Source organism: Mercurialis annua, linkage group LG1-X (assembly GCF_937616625.2).
Source record: "Mercurialis annua linkage group LG1-X, ddMerAnnu1.2, whole genome shotgun sequence".
NCBI classification, from domain to species: Eukaryota; Viridiplantae; Streptophyta; class Magnoliopsida; order Malpighiales; family Euphorbiaceae; genus Mercurialis; species Mercurialis annua.
The window spans coordinates 12645999-12660573 of record NC_065570.1 but is presented as its reverse complement, the minus strand read 5'-3'; the positions used below and the strand labels follow the sequence as shown (position 1 = coordinate 12660573).

The following is a 14575-nucleotide window of genomic DNA, read 5'->3' as shown; positions in this document are numbered from 1 at the left end:
GAACTACCACTTTTTCTCAAATTCATGCACGGTACCGAGGTGTGACGACTCCATTGGTGTAATTCGATGAGGTGGAGTTCATTTACACCAATGAATGAGTGCCACCTCAGCGTCGTGCATGAATTTGGGAAAAAGTGATAGTTCGTGTATGAAAATGAGAAAATTTAAACCGCGTGATTAAAATGAGAAAACGTGTAAAGTTCGTGATTTTTTTTTGACATTAACCCTTAATTTAATATGTTGTAGTTTAAATATAATTTTTCTAGTTAATAATAGTTATTTAATCAATTAAGTTTTTTTGATTGGTTTATATATATTTATTATTAAAATGTTTAATTTGATATTTTATTTTATTAGGTTTAATAATTGCTTAATGAGAAAATAACAAGAAAACAAGAAAAAATGCTACACATTTCACACAATGTAATTTTAATAAATTTCTTTACTTTATTACCATTTTTATTACAAAAATAACCAAGTATGAGTGTTTTATTTCATCCAACACCATCTCTATCCATTAGCCTACACGTGTTCTATATAATAAAGTCTATCTCGGTACAATAATTAAAAAAAATTCTCTTTTTTGTCTGTCGTCAGTGACTGATTTTGAAGAACAGGTTGTCTTCTTCTTTGCGATGGAGCTGGCTTCAATTCAGATTTTTTTTGCCACCCAGTAAAATGTCTGTTCTTGCTCTTCCATGGAAATACGACGTTTTACTCAGCTTCAAAGGCGAAGACACCGCCAAGAATTTCACCAGTCATCTTTTTGCCGCCTTATCTCAAAAAGGAGTCACCGCTTTCAACCAGAATCAATCGCCGGAAATCATTTCTGGTCAACAAATTAGTAAAGCAATACAAAATTCGACCGTTTCCATAGTCATATTCTCCACGAATTTCGCTTCTTCGTCGAGTTGCTTAGATGAGCTTGTGGAGATTTTTCAGTGAATGCAAATTAAGGGGCTAAACGATCGTGCAAACCCTTTCTCGGCAATTCTTCAGTTATTGCGAACTAAACTATCGTGTAAATGATCAATGCACGATCGTGCAAAGAGTTACACGATAGTGCAGATCCCCAAATTTCAAATTTCTTCATAGCCGTTGGACATAGACGATCGTGCATAATATCTGGGAGCTGATTTTCAGAAGTTTTCCAAGAAATAATAACAAGAAGAAAAAGGCTTAAACCAATGGGACTTTAACACATTATCAAGAAGCTTTTAAAGAGTTGTTCTAACTCATTTGGTGTGGTCAGAACAATTATTGCAAGCATCAAATCTCTCAACTACAAAAAACAATCTCAATTATTCTTGTGCATCAATTTCTTGCATTGATTGCTTGTTGTTCTAGTTATTAGAACATTACTTGTTTTCTATTTGTTGGTTTGTGATTTAGCCTTGTAAAAGTCATTTCTTTATAAGTTACGAGTTTAGCTTTAGAAATTTTTCAAGTCAGTGTTAAGCTTCAAAACACAAATTGTAACTTGTAATCAAGTTTTTATTATAGGGTAAATCTAAATTTTTGATTGAGTAGTGGATGCAGGATTGTTCTTTTAATCCGAACCACTCTAAAATCTCTTTGTGTTATTTCTAAATCCTAACTCCATCACTTTCTTCTCTAATCAATTTTTAATTAGCTATTAAACCTAATTCACCTCCCTCTTAGGTATTTCAAAAACCAACCCAACTCTATCAAACCTAACCCACCCGGTCACTCATCCACCACCGATCGTCGCCCGCCGCCACCCAACCACCGTCGAAAATTTTTCGGTCCAGTCATTTTTTCCGACCTATTCTTCGAAGAATATAAATCTATTCTTCATGAACAAAGATCTATTCTTCATGGGTTCTGTCCACGAAGAACAAATTGTTCTTCATGGACAGACAGATTCATGAAGAACAGATCTGTTCTTCATGAACAGATCCGTTCTTCATGAACAGATCCGTTCTTCATGAACAGATCTTTGTCCATGAAGAATAGGCCGGAGAAGATGACTAGACCGAAAATTTATGGCGGCAGTTGGATGACGGCGGGCGACGATCGGTAATGGATGGGTGGGTTGGAATATTGTGTTGGGTTGGTTTTTTAAAATTAATTTTTATTATTTGTAGGGGTATTTTGGGTGTTTTATTTTTTTAGGATATTTTGATGATGTGTCAGTTAATGTGGCGTAATCATTTTATTTTTAAGAATGACAACCGCTAAAAGAAGACCGCGCTAGGGGTATTTTTGTCCAAAATGGTCGTGAATGAGCGCCGCCATAAAATTCAAGAGTTTTACTGAAACTTTTTGAAGTTGAGGATACTGATAGGAAGGCTGAAGTTGAGGGTCCATTAGTTATTTATTAGCCGAAAAAAGAAGTTTAAGTCAAAAAAGATATTACAAATTCAAATGGAAAATTTAAATTCGGATATTAAACTGCTTAAATGAATAATGAAAATTAAGTGCTTAATTTTTAAGTGCTGAAAATAATAATTGCTGATTTTTTTAAGTGCTGAATTAAATAAGTCTGTTTGATGACTACAAGTCTGCAACTACCGAATATTATTAAAATTATTACATTTACATATGAAACTTTTAAAGATTAACTATTTTAAAACTCAATTATTAAATACAAATAATTTTTAAAATATAAATAAATAATATTTTAAAAAATGTTATGATTACACATATTATAAATAATAATCATAAATTTTAGTTGCATATGTTGATAATTAGTCCTTAAAGATATAATGATGCTCCACTTCAACTTGAAAATTAGTCCTTAAAATAAAATACTAGTTTTTAAAACTCTGAAAAACCATTTAAATTTGATAATTAATGTTGTGTGCTACAACTAAAGTCATAATAATATTTATAAGCGAATATATTAAATAAATGACATATAAACTATAAAAACAAAAGTGAAGATAGAAAATAAAATATTCATAATGAAAAACATAATAATATGCAATTTTGAGTGTTGATTTAAGTATAATTAGCTCACTGTGATATTAAAACGAATAAAATAAATTAATATATTGGAGATAAAACATTTTTATTCGTGAGTAATAATTGAAAATAATAAGAAAATAAAGTTTATTGAATGATAAAATTAATATTGAATAATTTAATGTTTTCAGTAAGAACAATAAGTAAAAAAAATTTAACTTATTATTTTAAGTGCTTTTTGACTTAACTGAATAAGTTAAATTGAACTTTTTTGAGTTAGGAAACCAACTTAAAACAATTAAGTGCTTAAAATACATGAATTTAAGTAATAAGTTGGGTAATCAGATCCATATGAGTTGGTAAAGTGCTTTTCTGACTTAAATGAGGTTGCGGGTTCGAACCGTATCTATGTATTTAGCGGTTTAAAATTTGGGACTAAAATTTGCTAGTAATCTACGGTTCGGGTAAGGATCAGTCTAAACGTGAAAAGTTTAAAAGCGCGAGTGCTATTTTGAAGTCCGCGTCCCATATTCTCCTGTTAAGTGAAATTCTTCACTATTTTTCTCTACTGTAACGACGAAATTACCACTCTTTTTCCTCCATTTGATCACCATTGTCCACAACACTATTTCCTGGTAAATGGTTTTTACATTTTTTTTTTATTTATGCATACTTTCTGGGTTAATTTGCCAAATCGTTTCCTCATCAACTAAAAAAATGCATCAGTAATTGTCTTGGCGTTGGTTCAAGAAAATTTCCTTGTTGCTTTGATGGTACGTATATGTGAAAATGATGGACTTTAATACTATTTTGTCTACTTTCGAAGTGGCTTCCTATGAATTATTTAAAAGTTTTTTAGCCACAGAGTTGCAGTTACAGTGTTACTATCACAAAAATCTCAACGAATTACTCGGTTTTGACCTTTACTTTTTCAAGGTAAAGTCTTTCTTTATTATAGAGTCACAGGAATGTCTGTGTCTTCTAATTTAATTTGCTTGTAGTTGGCTAATTGATGTTTTAATTTAATTTTAGGGGTATTGTTACTAAATATCCATATTTTTAGAGTTTTTTATTTTATTTACGCACAATTTAAAAACACGTCTTATCTCGCATTTCAAATTTTTCATCCTATAATCCAATTGCTGTTTTATGCATTACTTTTCGTAAAATGATGTCATTTTGATAGTTTTAAGGTTTAATGCTTTAAAAAATCCTGATCTTTCATCCCCTTTTCAATCCTATCTTAACGTTGAAAAATTGTCAATTTTATCCCATTTTGCATTTTTTCATTTCAATTGTATCCTAAAGCATAAAATTGACCTTTATTTATTTGACAAAAGTTCAATTTTTTTTTTTAAAATGATCAATTTAATATAAAAAGTTAATCTAATGCAAAAAGGTTAATTTAGAGAATTTTTACCAAATAAAAAAAGGTCAATTTTATACTTTAGGGTACAATTGAAATGAAAAAAATGTAAAATAGGGTAAAATTTGCAACGTTATGGTAGGATTGAAAATGGTATGAAAGGTCAGGATTTTTTAAGACATTAAGCCTAGTTTTAATGACCGTTTTACTAAATATAGACACTTCTAGACTTTTTCAATGTAAAGTCTTAGGCAGTGGCAGACTCAATTTTTTTTTTTTAAAATGGATAAAACTATACTAAAAATTTATAAGATAGGCCAAACAATAAAATATAAATTCTGTTTAGACATTTTTTCATTTCAATTGTACCCTAAAGCATAAAATTGACCTTTATATTAATGTTTTTGGTGGTAAAACTAATATTAATATAAATTGCGCAATGTCCACCAAACTTGTCCTAGGTCCACCCTGATCACATAGGAATGTCTGTCTTCTGATTTAATTTGCTTTTAGTTGACTAATTGAGGTTTCAAATATATAGATAAAAGGGTTCTTACTTTGGTGAAATTATTAACAATGCTGCACATTTGTTCCTTCAAACAAAAAAAAAATTGTCTCAAGAAACTCTGATTAGTAGATGTTTTGTTCTCATGTTATATGATACATAGGTATCTGTTTATTTTGCATGCTCTAGTAATTTCTGTTTGGAATCCTTAGGCTTTGTAGCACGAAAACGAAAATGCCGAAACAGAAAACAATGATATGATACCTTCTTTACAAAATAATAGGTTATAAACATAAAGTTTCGGAGTTACAGAAGCGTTTCTGTTAACGGAAACAACTCGCTTGAATACAGCACACAGTAGTCTTAGGTGGTGATATTGTTGGTGAAAGCTGATTAAAGTTAGCTATTGAAATTGTTAAAGAATTAGAACAAAGTTTGGGATTTGATAATGGGAGGCAAACAGTCAAGGCATCATGATAATGCTCACTGCAATTACAATTCTTACAGTTATGTGCCAAGCTCTTCAGTCAACTCTGTTCTCTCTGCCAGGCATGTTGAGTATGATGGAAGAAGCAAGCTACACTCCATGTTTTCGAGAATCGGAGATGATTTCCACACCCTAGAGCAGGTATTCTTTTTTTCTTTCCTTCTATATTTTGCAGCTTGTAGAATTGTGTCGAAATGCGATTGTTGCTATTTTTGGTTGTATGGAAACAGAAACGCTATCCGACAATGTTTTGAAAGTTTTCAGCTTCTAGAGGTAAGAAAGTTTGTTTCAAAAACATAGTATTTTGCAAAATTCAAAATTTTCGAGTTTCCTTGCATCATTGGCATCAATGGTCATATATGTTTTGTTGTTCGGTACATCTGCCTTTTTTAGCTGACATTATTCCTAGCAATAGCCAATGAAAAGGGAAGAAAAATGAAATAATGTCCATGTTTTTTGATATAGGTGACACAAGCTTTGGTGCAAGCAGGTTTGGAATCTTCCAATCTTATTGTGGGCATTGACTTTACAAAAAGCAACGAATGGACCAGAGCACGGTCCTTCAATCGAAAGAGTTTGCATCATCTCGGTGATGGTCCGAATCCTTACGAACAGGCAATATCAATAATAGGGAGAACACTATCCGAATTTGATGAGGATAACCGTATCCCTTGCTATGGTTTTGGTGATGGTAAATGAATTGCTGCATCACATTTTCTAGTTCTTTTACTTTCGGACTGATCCCTTTGAGAGAGCCTGGTGATGCTCTATAACATTGCAATCTTCCTTTCTTGTTTGCAGCCACTACTCACGATCAGGAAGTTTTTAGCTTCCATCCAGAAGATGAGCCATGTAACGGGTTTGGGGAAGTACTGAATCGCTATAGAGAAATAGTTCCAAATGTTAATTTAGCTGGTAAATTTGAGTTACTTATCTGGATCACATTCAGTTGAAAATTTGTTTGTACTAAATTAAATTTTGACAGGACCAACATCCTTTGCGCCAATCATTGAAACTGCCATCGGAATAGCTGACAACAGCGGTGGTCAGTACCATGTTTTAGTGATCATTGCTGATGGGCAGGTTAACTTCTTTACTTACAGTTAGTGTTAAATGAGTATGGTAATTAAAATTGTTAATGGAGCTTATACTGCTAGATTAAATTTGTTTTCTTGTTCTGAATGTTATATTATTCTTGATTATAACATGATTTGCTAGGTTACAAGAAGTGTGGACACAGGTCATGAACAGTTGAGTCCTCAGGAGCAAAGCACTATTAACGCTATTGTACGAGCAAGGTAAGAAATCGATTAAGATACATATCGTTTGCTGTTTTAGCAAATTATTCGTACCGAATTATAAACAATACTTCTTTTTATCTCTTTTTAGTGAATATCCTCTGTCCATAGTTCTGGTTGGAGTTGGTGATGGACCGTGGGACATGATGCATAAATTTGACGACAACATTCCATCTCGATCTTTTGATAATTTTCAGGTTAATTTTCTTGAACTGGAGACTATAAGAAGTTAACATAGAAGTTGAAATGATCATTAATATGTTGATTGTTCCTTGCAGTTTGTAAATTTCACACAAATTATGTTGAAAAGCATCCCCATGTCTAAGAAGGAGACAGAATTTGCTCTGTCTGCATTAATGGAAATACCTTCACAATACAAAGCTACAATAGGGCTTCAACTTTTGGGGTAAGTAATGTCGACATCACTTTTTTTCCGACACACCGGAAAGTATAAGTCTTTAGCATTTTGATTTGTTTCTTCATTGAAGTAAAATCACGCTTCGCTATCATCTTTTACTTTTAACGTGCAGTTGCAGAAGAGGTACACCAAAGAGGTTTCCCCTCCCGCCCCCCGTTAGAAACAGATCTGTGAATTCATATCCAATGCATATTAGGCCAAATGGTGATCGACTGAGAATAGGGTATCGTAACGATCCCTATGACCGCAATATGGATCATTCCTCACAGAGTCGGGTAAGCATCCAACCGGTCATACTGCAGATTTTTTAATAATCGCTATAGATGTTGGTTTTATTTGACGGTGTCACTTTGCAGGGCTGTCCCATCTGTTTATGGAGCAAGAAAGATCTTGCATTTGGATGTGGACATCAGGTAGATTATATATCAAACATATCGTGGTATTTATGTTTTGTATTCCGACTCAATTTGACCTGTGTTGTATGCATATACTGCAGACATGTTATGATTGTGGAAGGGACTTGACCCTGTGCCCCATTTGTCAAACTCATATAGTCACTAGGATAAGATTGTATGAATGATTCATCCGATTGTGTAGCCAGATCGGAGAATTGACAGGATGAAAAATCACTTTGGATTGCTTAATTCAACTACAAGAAAGTTGCAGTTCCACTACTTGAGATTCGTTACGCATATCTTTGCAGGATAACGAACGGGATGGTCGGTTCTGTTAGAATGAAGCAAACAGTTCTGTTTCATTTGATCCCTACATACTGTCAAGGTTTATAATAGATATATAGAAGCCAAACTATGCATTGGTCACGTCCTTATAAGCTTTTAGATTAATCAGTTCTTCAATAGTTGTGCTTATGGGGGTAACTCTGTGCCATGTAGAGAGGGCGGTCGCCCTTAAATCATTGGCCCCTTCTTGAAATATGTGTTTGAATTTTGCATATTAGCTCCGGTGATCAAACTATGTTGATTTCTTACAGCTTATATACTTTTAATAAAATGATTATGATCGACTTTCTTGACAATTATAAATAACATAGATAGAATATTGATAAATCACCAACTCCGTGATAGACCTAGAAGTTGATTAGTCACTTGGAAACACAATAATAACAATCAGAAGGGACAAGTCACTTGAAAACACAATAATAGCAACCAGAAGGGACACCTGAGTGGTTTTCCGATGCTTAAAAGTGAGTTATCATATGAGAAAAAGAAAAAAAAAGAAAAGAAAGTAATTGAGAATTAAATGTGGCAAATGGGTGTTTTTGGGTGAGTTTATTTGGGTTTGGGCAATTTTGGATTGGGTAATTTTGGATCATAACTTTTTTGAGTTTTTTAGATAAATACCCCAAAACACCTAAATATTCTTAAGAGCACCAATTGACTAAAATTAATTGAACTTTACGTTTGACTAAAGTTTTGTTGCGAAAATAAACTTTTATATTTTGAGAAATACGATTGGTACAAAAGGTAACAGATCTCTTCCAAAATCACAAAGCTAATATCAGAGATTCACTCAACCGATTTTAATTCTCCCTTCAATTACAAGATCCTGAAAATTACATAAATTGGTTTGTATAAAGAGGGTTATTTGAAGGGGTTTGAAATGGGAAATGGGATTTGATGATGCAGCGAGGTAATTATCATCGTCTAGATTATTTCTTCTTTTTGGTTCTTCAAATGGCGGAATTGATTCAAATTGGTTTGTATAAAGTGGGTTCTCTGAATTATTTCTTTTTAATTCAGTTCTGCACTCTTAGATTCTCTGAATTTTAAGGAAAATTGATTCATTATCATGTATTGCAAACAGATTTTGATTTGGATTAATCTGCACTATTATGCAGATTTGATTTTTCTCTGCTTTTGTTTCAACCTAATTACAGAATTATTAAACAAATTCAATTTGTGGAATTAATTTCTTTAAGACTTAAGAAAACAAGTCAGCTTATTTTTCTTGTTTTATTTGAATTCATTTTTCTTCTTTTATATATAGCTTCCAACTTCTGACTTAAAGAAATGGTGAGCAGTGATGGAGCTGTGTGTTTGAGAGTCATGGCTGTAGTAATTTTGATTGGGTTGCACATGATAGTGATAATGCTTTCATTGATTGTGCAGCTGGTTTATGGCTAGAGTAGCAGACCCTCGTTTAGCAGAGATCAAACTTATTAAAGAAGCTCTTTGTTGAGTGAAGAACAATGGTTACTCAAAAATTTTGGTTGAAAAATTAGGTTTTAGACAATTAATACAATTCATATTTTATTTTCATATGTCTATTTTTGACTTATTTTCTTGCAATATCTTTGATTGACGGGATTACCATGTGTTTACCATGGATTTACTCGGCAAAACAAACCGATAAAAAACTTAATTTACTATCAATTTACCAACATTTTTGGTGACGAGGACTCACTCTACTGAGCCGAAACTCAATATCATTGTCAAACCCCGGGATGTGGACCGCCCGCAAGCCCACATACCTCGTAATTCCGGACTATAATGGGCAGCAATCCAACCTCAACCACTCCATATTAAGAAAGGGCGTAGCCGGGGTTCGAACCCGCGACCTTTGGCGCCCAGATGGCTGAGGTTTAGACCACTAGACCAAACCCGTGCGGGCAATTTACCAACATTATTATAAAAAATGTATTAAATTAGTTCCAACTTTACTACTTCTATTTTACAATAAAAAAATTTTACTATCGATTTACTTAAAAACAAATTTACTAATGGCTTACTAAAAAAATTAAGTTAGTTTACTAACAATTAGTTTGCAAAAAAAAATCAGTTTAGTTTTATTTGAATTTTTTCTTGTCAAAAAACTGTAAAATTAGACTAAATTAGAAAAACAATACATACTACCTTGATTCATTTTTAGAGTTTATCACGCGCAAATTGGTTAGAGGATGGACATTATAGGCAAATATAATTCAAAAAAAGATAAATGGTTTATTCATGGTTCACTAACGGTATTATAAAAATAAAATTATAAAAAATATAAAAAGACCAACAGACTTTTTTTACACAAAATACTACAACTTAAAACCATAAATTCAAAATAAAAATTATTACACATTTACCAACAGTTAACCAAAAATAGCAGTGTACTAAAAATAAAGTTATTGGTGTACCATTAGTACACCATTGGTTAACTAGCAACAAAAATAAAATTTAACAACGGTTTACTAACGATTTTATTAATGATATATTTAAAATAAAATTTATTATAAGTTAACCAACGGTTTACCCACTGTTAACTATTGATTACCCAACACCCATTCATATTCAATTACTAAAAGATTGCTAATCGTTTACTAACAGTTTACTTAAAAAAACAATTTGCTACTATTAATTTTTTTAAAATTATAAAATATTAAACTTAAGGTTAATATCGGTTTACCAAATATAAATTTACCAGCGGTTTACTATCAGTTTACTTAAAAACGAATTTACTATTATTTATTTTTAAAATTATAAAATATTAAACTTATGATTTATATTGGTTTACTGAATATAAATTTACCAACGGGTAACTATCAGTTTACTTAAAAAATAATCTACTATTGTTTATTTTTTAAAATTATAAAATATTAAATTTATGGTTTATATCGTTTTACGAGTGAAGGTTCAATTTACCCCCTGTACTTGGCACGAAAGATCAAATAAGTCCAACCTCGCAAAACCGGATCAATTCACCCCACAACTATGCAAAACCGGATCGGTTTCACCCTTTTGACCAAAAAAGAGAGTGGAATAATCTAATTTTAAATATTAACCTTAATTAACACTAATTAATCATATTTAATTAATATAAAATTGAGGACCTTTTCTATTCTTTTTCCTAATTAAACTTAATTACTATTCTAATTCATCTTCTTCCACAATCAATCTCCGGTGACATAGCGGCGGCGGCGGAATAGCGGCGACGGCGGAAGAGAAGAGCAGATCCTTGCTCATCTGAGACGAGCAGATCGCCGCTCGTCTCAGACGAGCAGATCGCCGCTCGTCTGAGACGAGCACAGATCTGCTGGTCTGAGACGAGCAGATCCTTGCTCGTCTCAGACGAGCACAGATCAGCTCGTCTCAGACGAGTAGATCGCCGCTCGTCTGAGACGAGCACAGATCAGCTCGTCTCAGACGAGCAGATCGCCGCTCGTCTCAGACGAGCAAGATGCGGTTCGTCAACGGTGGAATTGCGGCGGCGGCAGAGTTGCGGCGGCGGCGGCGGAATCAGTGGCTGATTGGAGAAGAAGAAGTTGATAGTTGAAAAAAGGATAAAAAGATCCTTCAGTTTTTATTTTAAAATTAATTTGATTATTAAATTATTAAAATGTAATTGTTATAAAAGTAAATTTAATATTTATTTTGTGAATGATATAGATATTAAGGATTATTTTAACCTTTTAACCCTCTCAAACCACCTAAATTCATTTAAAACCGGAGAGTGTGTTCACTTTCTAGGGTGAGAGTGGGGAAGGGGGTATTTGATACGTTTTTGCATACTTCTGGGGTAGTTTGATCCACTTTCGCGAGGTTGGGCTTATTTGATCCTTCGTGCCAAGTACAGGGGGGTTTTTGAACCTTCACTCATCGTTTTACTAAATATAAGTTTGCCAACGGTTGACTATTAGTTTACTAACGGTTACTAAAAACAGATAAACGGTTTACTCACGGTTCACTAACGGTATTCTAAAAATAAAATTATAAAAGGCCAATAGACTTTTTTACACAAAATACTACAGCTTATAACCATGTATTCAAAATAAAAATTATTACACATTTACCAACAGTTAACCCAGCGTCTACTGACAGTGTACTAAAAATAAGGTTATTGGTGTACCATTAGTACACTATTGGTTAACTAGCAACAAAAAATAAAATTCAGTAACAATTTACTAATGATTTTATTAATAATATATTCAATATAAAATTTATTATAAGTTAACCAACGGTTTACCCACTGTTAACAATTGGTTACCCAACACCCATTCATATTCAATTACTAAAAGATTGCTAATCGTTTACTAACAGTTTACTTAAAAAAACAATTTACTATTATTAATTTTTTTAAAATTATAAAATATTAAACTTAAGGTTAATATCGGTTTACCAAATATAAATTTACCAGCGGTTTACTATCAGTTTACTTAAAAACAATTTACTATTGTTTATTTTTAAAAATTATAAAATATTAAACTAATGGTTTATATTGGTTTACTGAATATAAATTTATCAACGTTTAACTATCAGTTTACTTAAAAAACATATTTACTATTGTTTATTTATTAAAATTATAAAATATTAAACTTATGGTTTATATCGGTTTACTAAATATAAGTTTTCCAACGGTTGACTATTAGTTTACTAACGGTTACTAAAAAAAGATAAACGGTTTACTCACGGTTCACTAACGGTATTTTAAAAATAAAATTATAAAAGGCCAATAGACTTTTTTACACAAAATACTACAGCTTATAACCATGTATTCAAAATAAAAATTATTACACATTTACCAACAGTTAACCCAGCGTCTACTGACAGTATACTAAAAATAAGGTTATTGGTGTACCATTAGTACACTATTGGTTAACTAGCAACAAAAAATAAAATTCAGTAACGATTTACTAACGATTTTATTAATAATATATTCAATATAAAATTTATTATAAGTTAACCAACGGTTTACCCAATGTTAAGCATTGGTTACCCAACACCCATTCATTTTCAATGACTGATCAATATAAACTTCACAGAGTAAATGGAACTCAAAATATGAGTGAGAATATTCGAGCTAACGGTATTACTAAAATTAAATTAGTTAACCAACGGTTTACTATTAAGATCCCATCACAAATCTTGCTCAGGCTCAATTTAATCCATGTTTTTTTGCACAAATTGCAAAATGATCATAAGAAATTTTGATATACGAAATTAGTTTATAAAATATTTATTACAAATTTAATATAAATATAAACTCAAATAAATTTTCATAAACTAATGGTCTACTATATATTTACTTAAAAAATCAATCTATTAATTTACTATCACTTTACTTAAAAAACAAATTTACTAAGGATTTATTAAAAAAAAATAACTTGGTTTACTAACAATTTACTATCATTTAACCTAGGGAAGAGAATAAAGAGACAAGAAAAGAGAAAAAATTATCCTTACATCTTAATAGTACAATTCACTACAACTTTCTAGACATAGATTACAATACATAATCAATGTTTACAACATTAGTCCTAAAGACAAGACAATAGAATAGTCAGTGAGGACTTAAGTCAAATGTCTGCCTCTGCCATTTGAAAATTGAGGCAGAATTTCCAAGATTTTAAATGTAAGTTTGGGAGCAATGGTGAATTCACTAAATTCTTGCAATAGAGTTGCCATTGTTGGCCTTTGATTAGGGGATTAATGAGTGCAGTGAAGAGCTAATTTTCCAAGTTAAGTTGCCTCTGACTCTAAAAACTTCTTATCAAACTTTGCATCGATAAAAAGTTCAACTTTGCACAATTCCACCGCGTGCCGATGCCAGAATTCGAAACATCGGTAGCCCTCATCAAACCATCCATACAAATTATCAAACTGCAATGGACAAAACGATCAATAGGAAAAATAGGATGACATGGTAAAAATTACATTTTGATCATGGAAGAGTGAAAAAAATGCAATTCCTTTTCACTATAATCAACTGCTATTGCAGTGTTGGGCTAATTTCCTCTATTTCATATGGTGATTTTCCAATGAAACAATCTGATCCGTACCCGTGAGATTAATTAGGCCTTTGGTGGTGCTGGTCCTAATTTCCTCTAATTTTTTTGGATATTTTGGGATTGGGTTGGGTCATAAAAGTCTAAAAATACCCAAAATAGAATGGAACATACTTGAAATCCATAACTCAGATGAAAAATTCAATAAAAAAAATTAAAATATTATTTTTTTTTTCAAAAGAAATTACTTTTTAGAATATTATTTTTCAGAAACAAGTATTTTCTGGAAAAAAATTCTGGAATTTTTTTTGGAAAATGATATTTTATGGGAAATAATTTTCCGGAAAAAAAATATTTCTGGATAAAAAATATTTTTCGGGGAAAAAATTTCTGGAAATTTTTTTATGAAACAAAAATTAATGAAATAATTTATTTTGAAATATAAATTATACACTTATGAATATTATTTTTATTTATTATTTTGAATAACTCAAATACTTTTAAATTTGAAATATGTTTGGACCTATTGGATGATACTCATAAATTTATTTTGACCCGAAATATTTTGGCTAAAATGGGTTGGGTAATTACCCAATTTTTTTTGTGAAGATAGGCTGTATTTTTTTGGACGGATTGAATTGGATGGTTGGATTGGGCAACTATTTGCCACCTCTATTGGGAATAGAATTAGGAGAAATACCTTTAAATCTTATCTTTCAACTTATTGATATAGACTAATTTCGCATTACGTGCTATGCACGTAGCTCGTAACGTAACTCCTCAATGAACATATTAGTAAATTTATTATAATTGTATCAATTTTTTATTTTTTATTAATATTAAATT

The 14575-nt window shown here is 31.6% G+C and overlaps 1 protein-coding gene and 1 long non-coding RNA gene across 4 annotated transcripts; both read left to right on the top strand.

The window, feature by feature from the left end:
• The first annotated feature begins 3434 nt into the window (after nucleotides 1-3434).
• On the top strand, nucleotides 3435-8038 carry LOC126672091 (E3 ubiquitin-protein ligase RGLG2-like). Of its 3 annotated transcripts, XM_050366015.2 has the most exons (13): nucleotides 3435-3563; nucleotides 3655-3701; nucleotides 3794-3864; nucleotides 5307-5427; nucleotides 5752-5977; nucleotides 6088-6201; nucleotides 6272-6369; nucleotides 6505-6584; nucleotides 6676-6781; nucleotides 6863-6990; nucleotides 7115-7277; nucleotides 7359-7415; nucleotides 7499-8038. In XM_050366015.2, the coding sequence occupies exons 2-13, from the start codon at nucleotides 3699-3701 to the stop codon at nucleotides 7580-7582; spliced, it is 1251 nt and encodes a 416-aa protein (XP_050221972.1). In that variant the 5' UTR covers nucleotides 3435-3563; nucleotides 3655-3698; the 3' UTR covers nucleotides 7583-8038. The 3 variants fall into 3 exon arrangements, with proteins under 3 accessions (XP_050221972.1, XP_050221991.1, XP_050221981.1); XM_050366034.2 differs by having other exon boundaries at nucleotides 3436-3563; nucleotides 3655-3864; nucleotides 5012-5427; XM_050366024.2 differs by having other exon boundaries at nucleotides 3436-3864; nucleotides 5012-5427.
• A 378-nt stretch (nucleotides 8039-8416) lies between these two features.
• Nucleotides 8417-9341, top strand: LOC126672112 (uncharacterized). Its single transcript, XR_007639240.2, has 2 exons — nucleotides 8417-8652; nucleotides 9010-9341. It is a non-coding gene; the product is annotated as an uncharacterized LOC126672112 (long non-coding RNA).
• Nucleotides 9342-14575: the final 5234 nt, after the last annotated feature.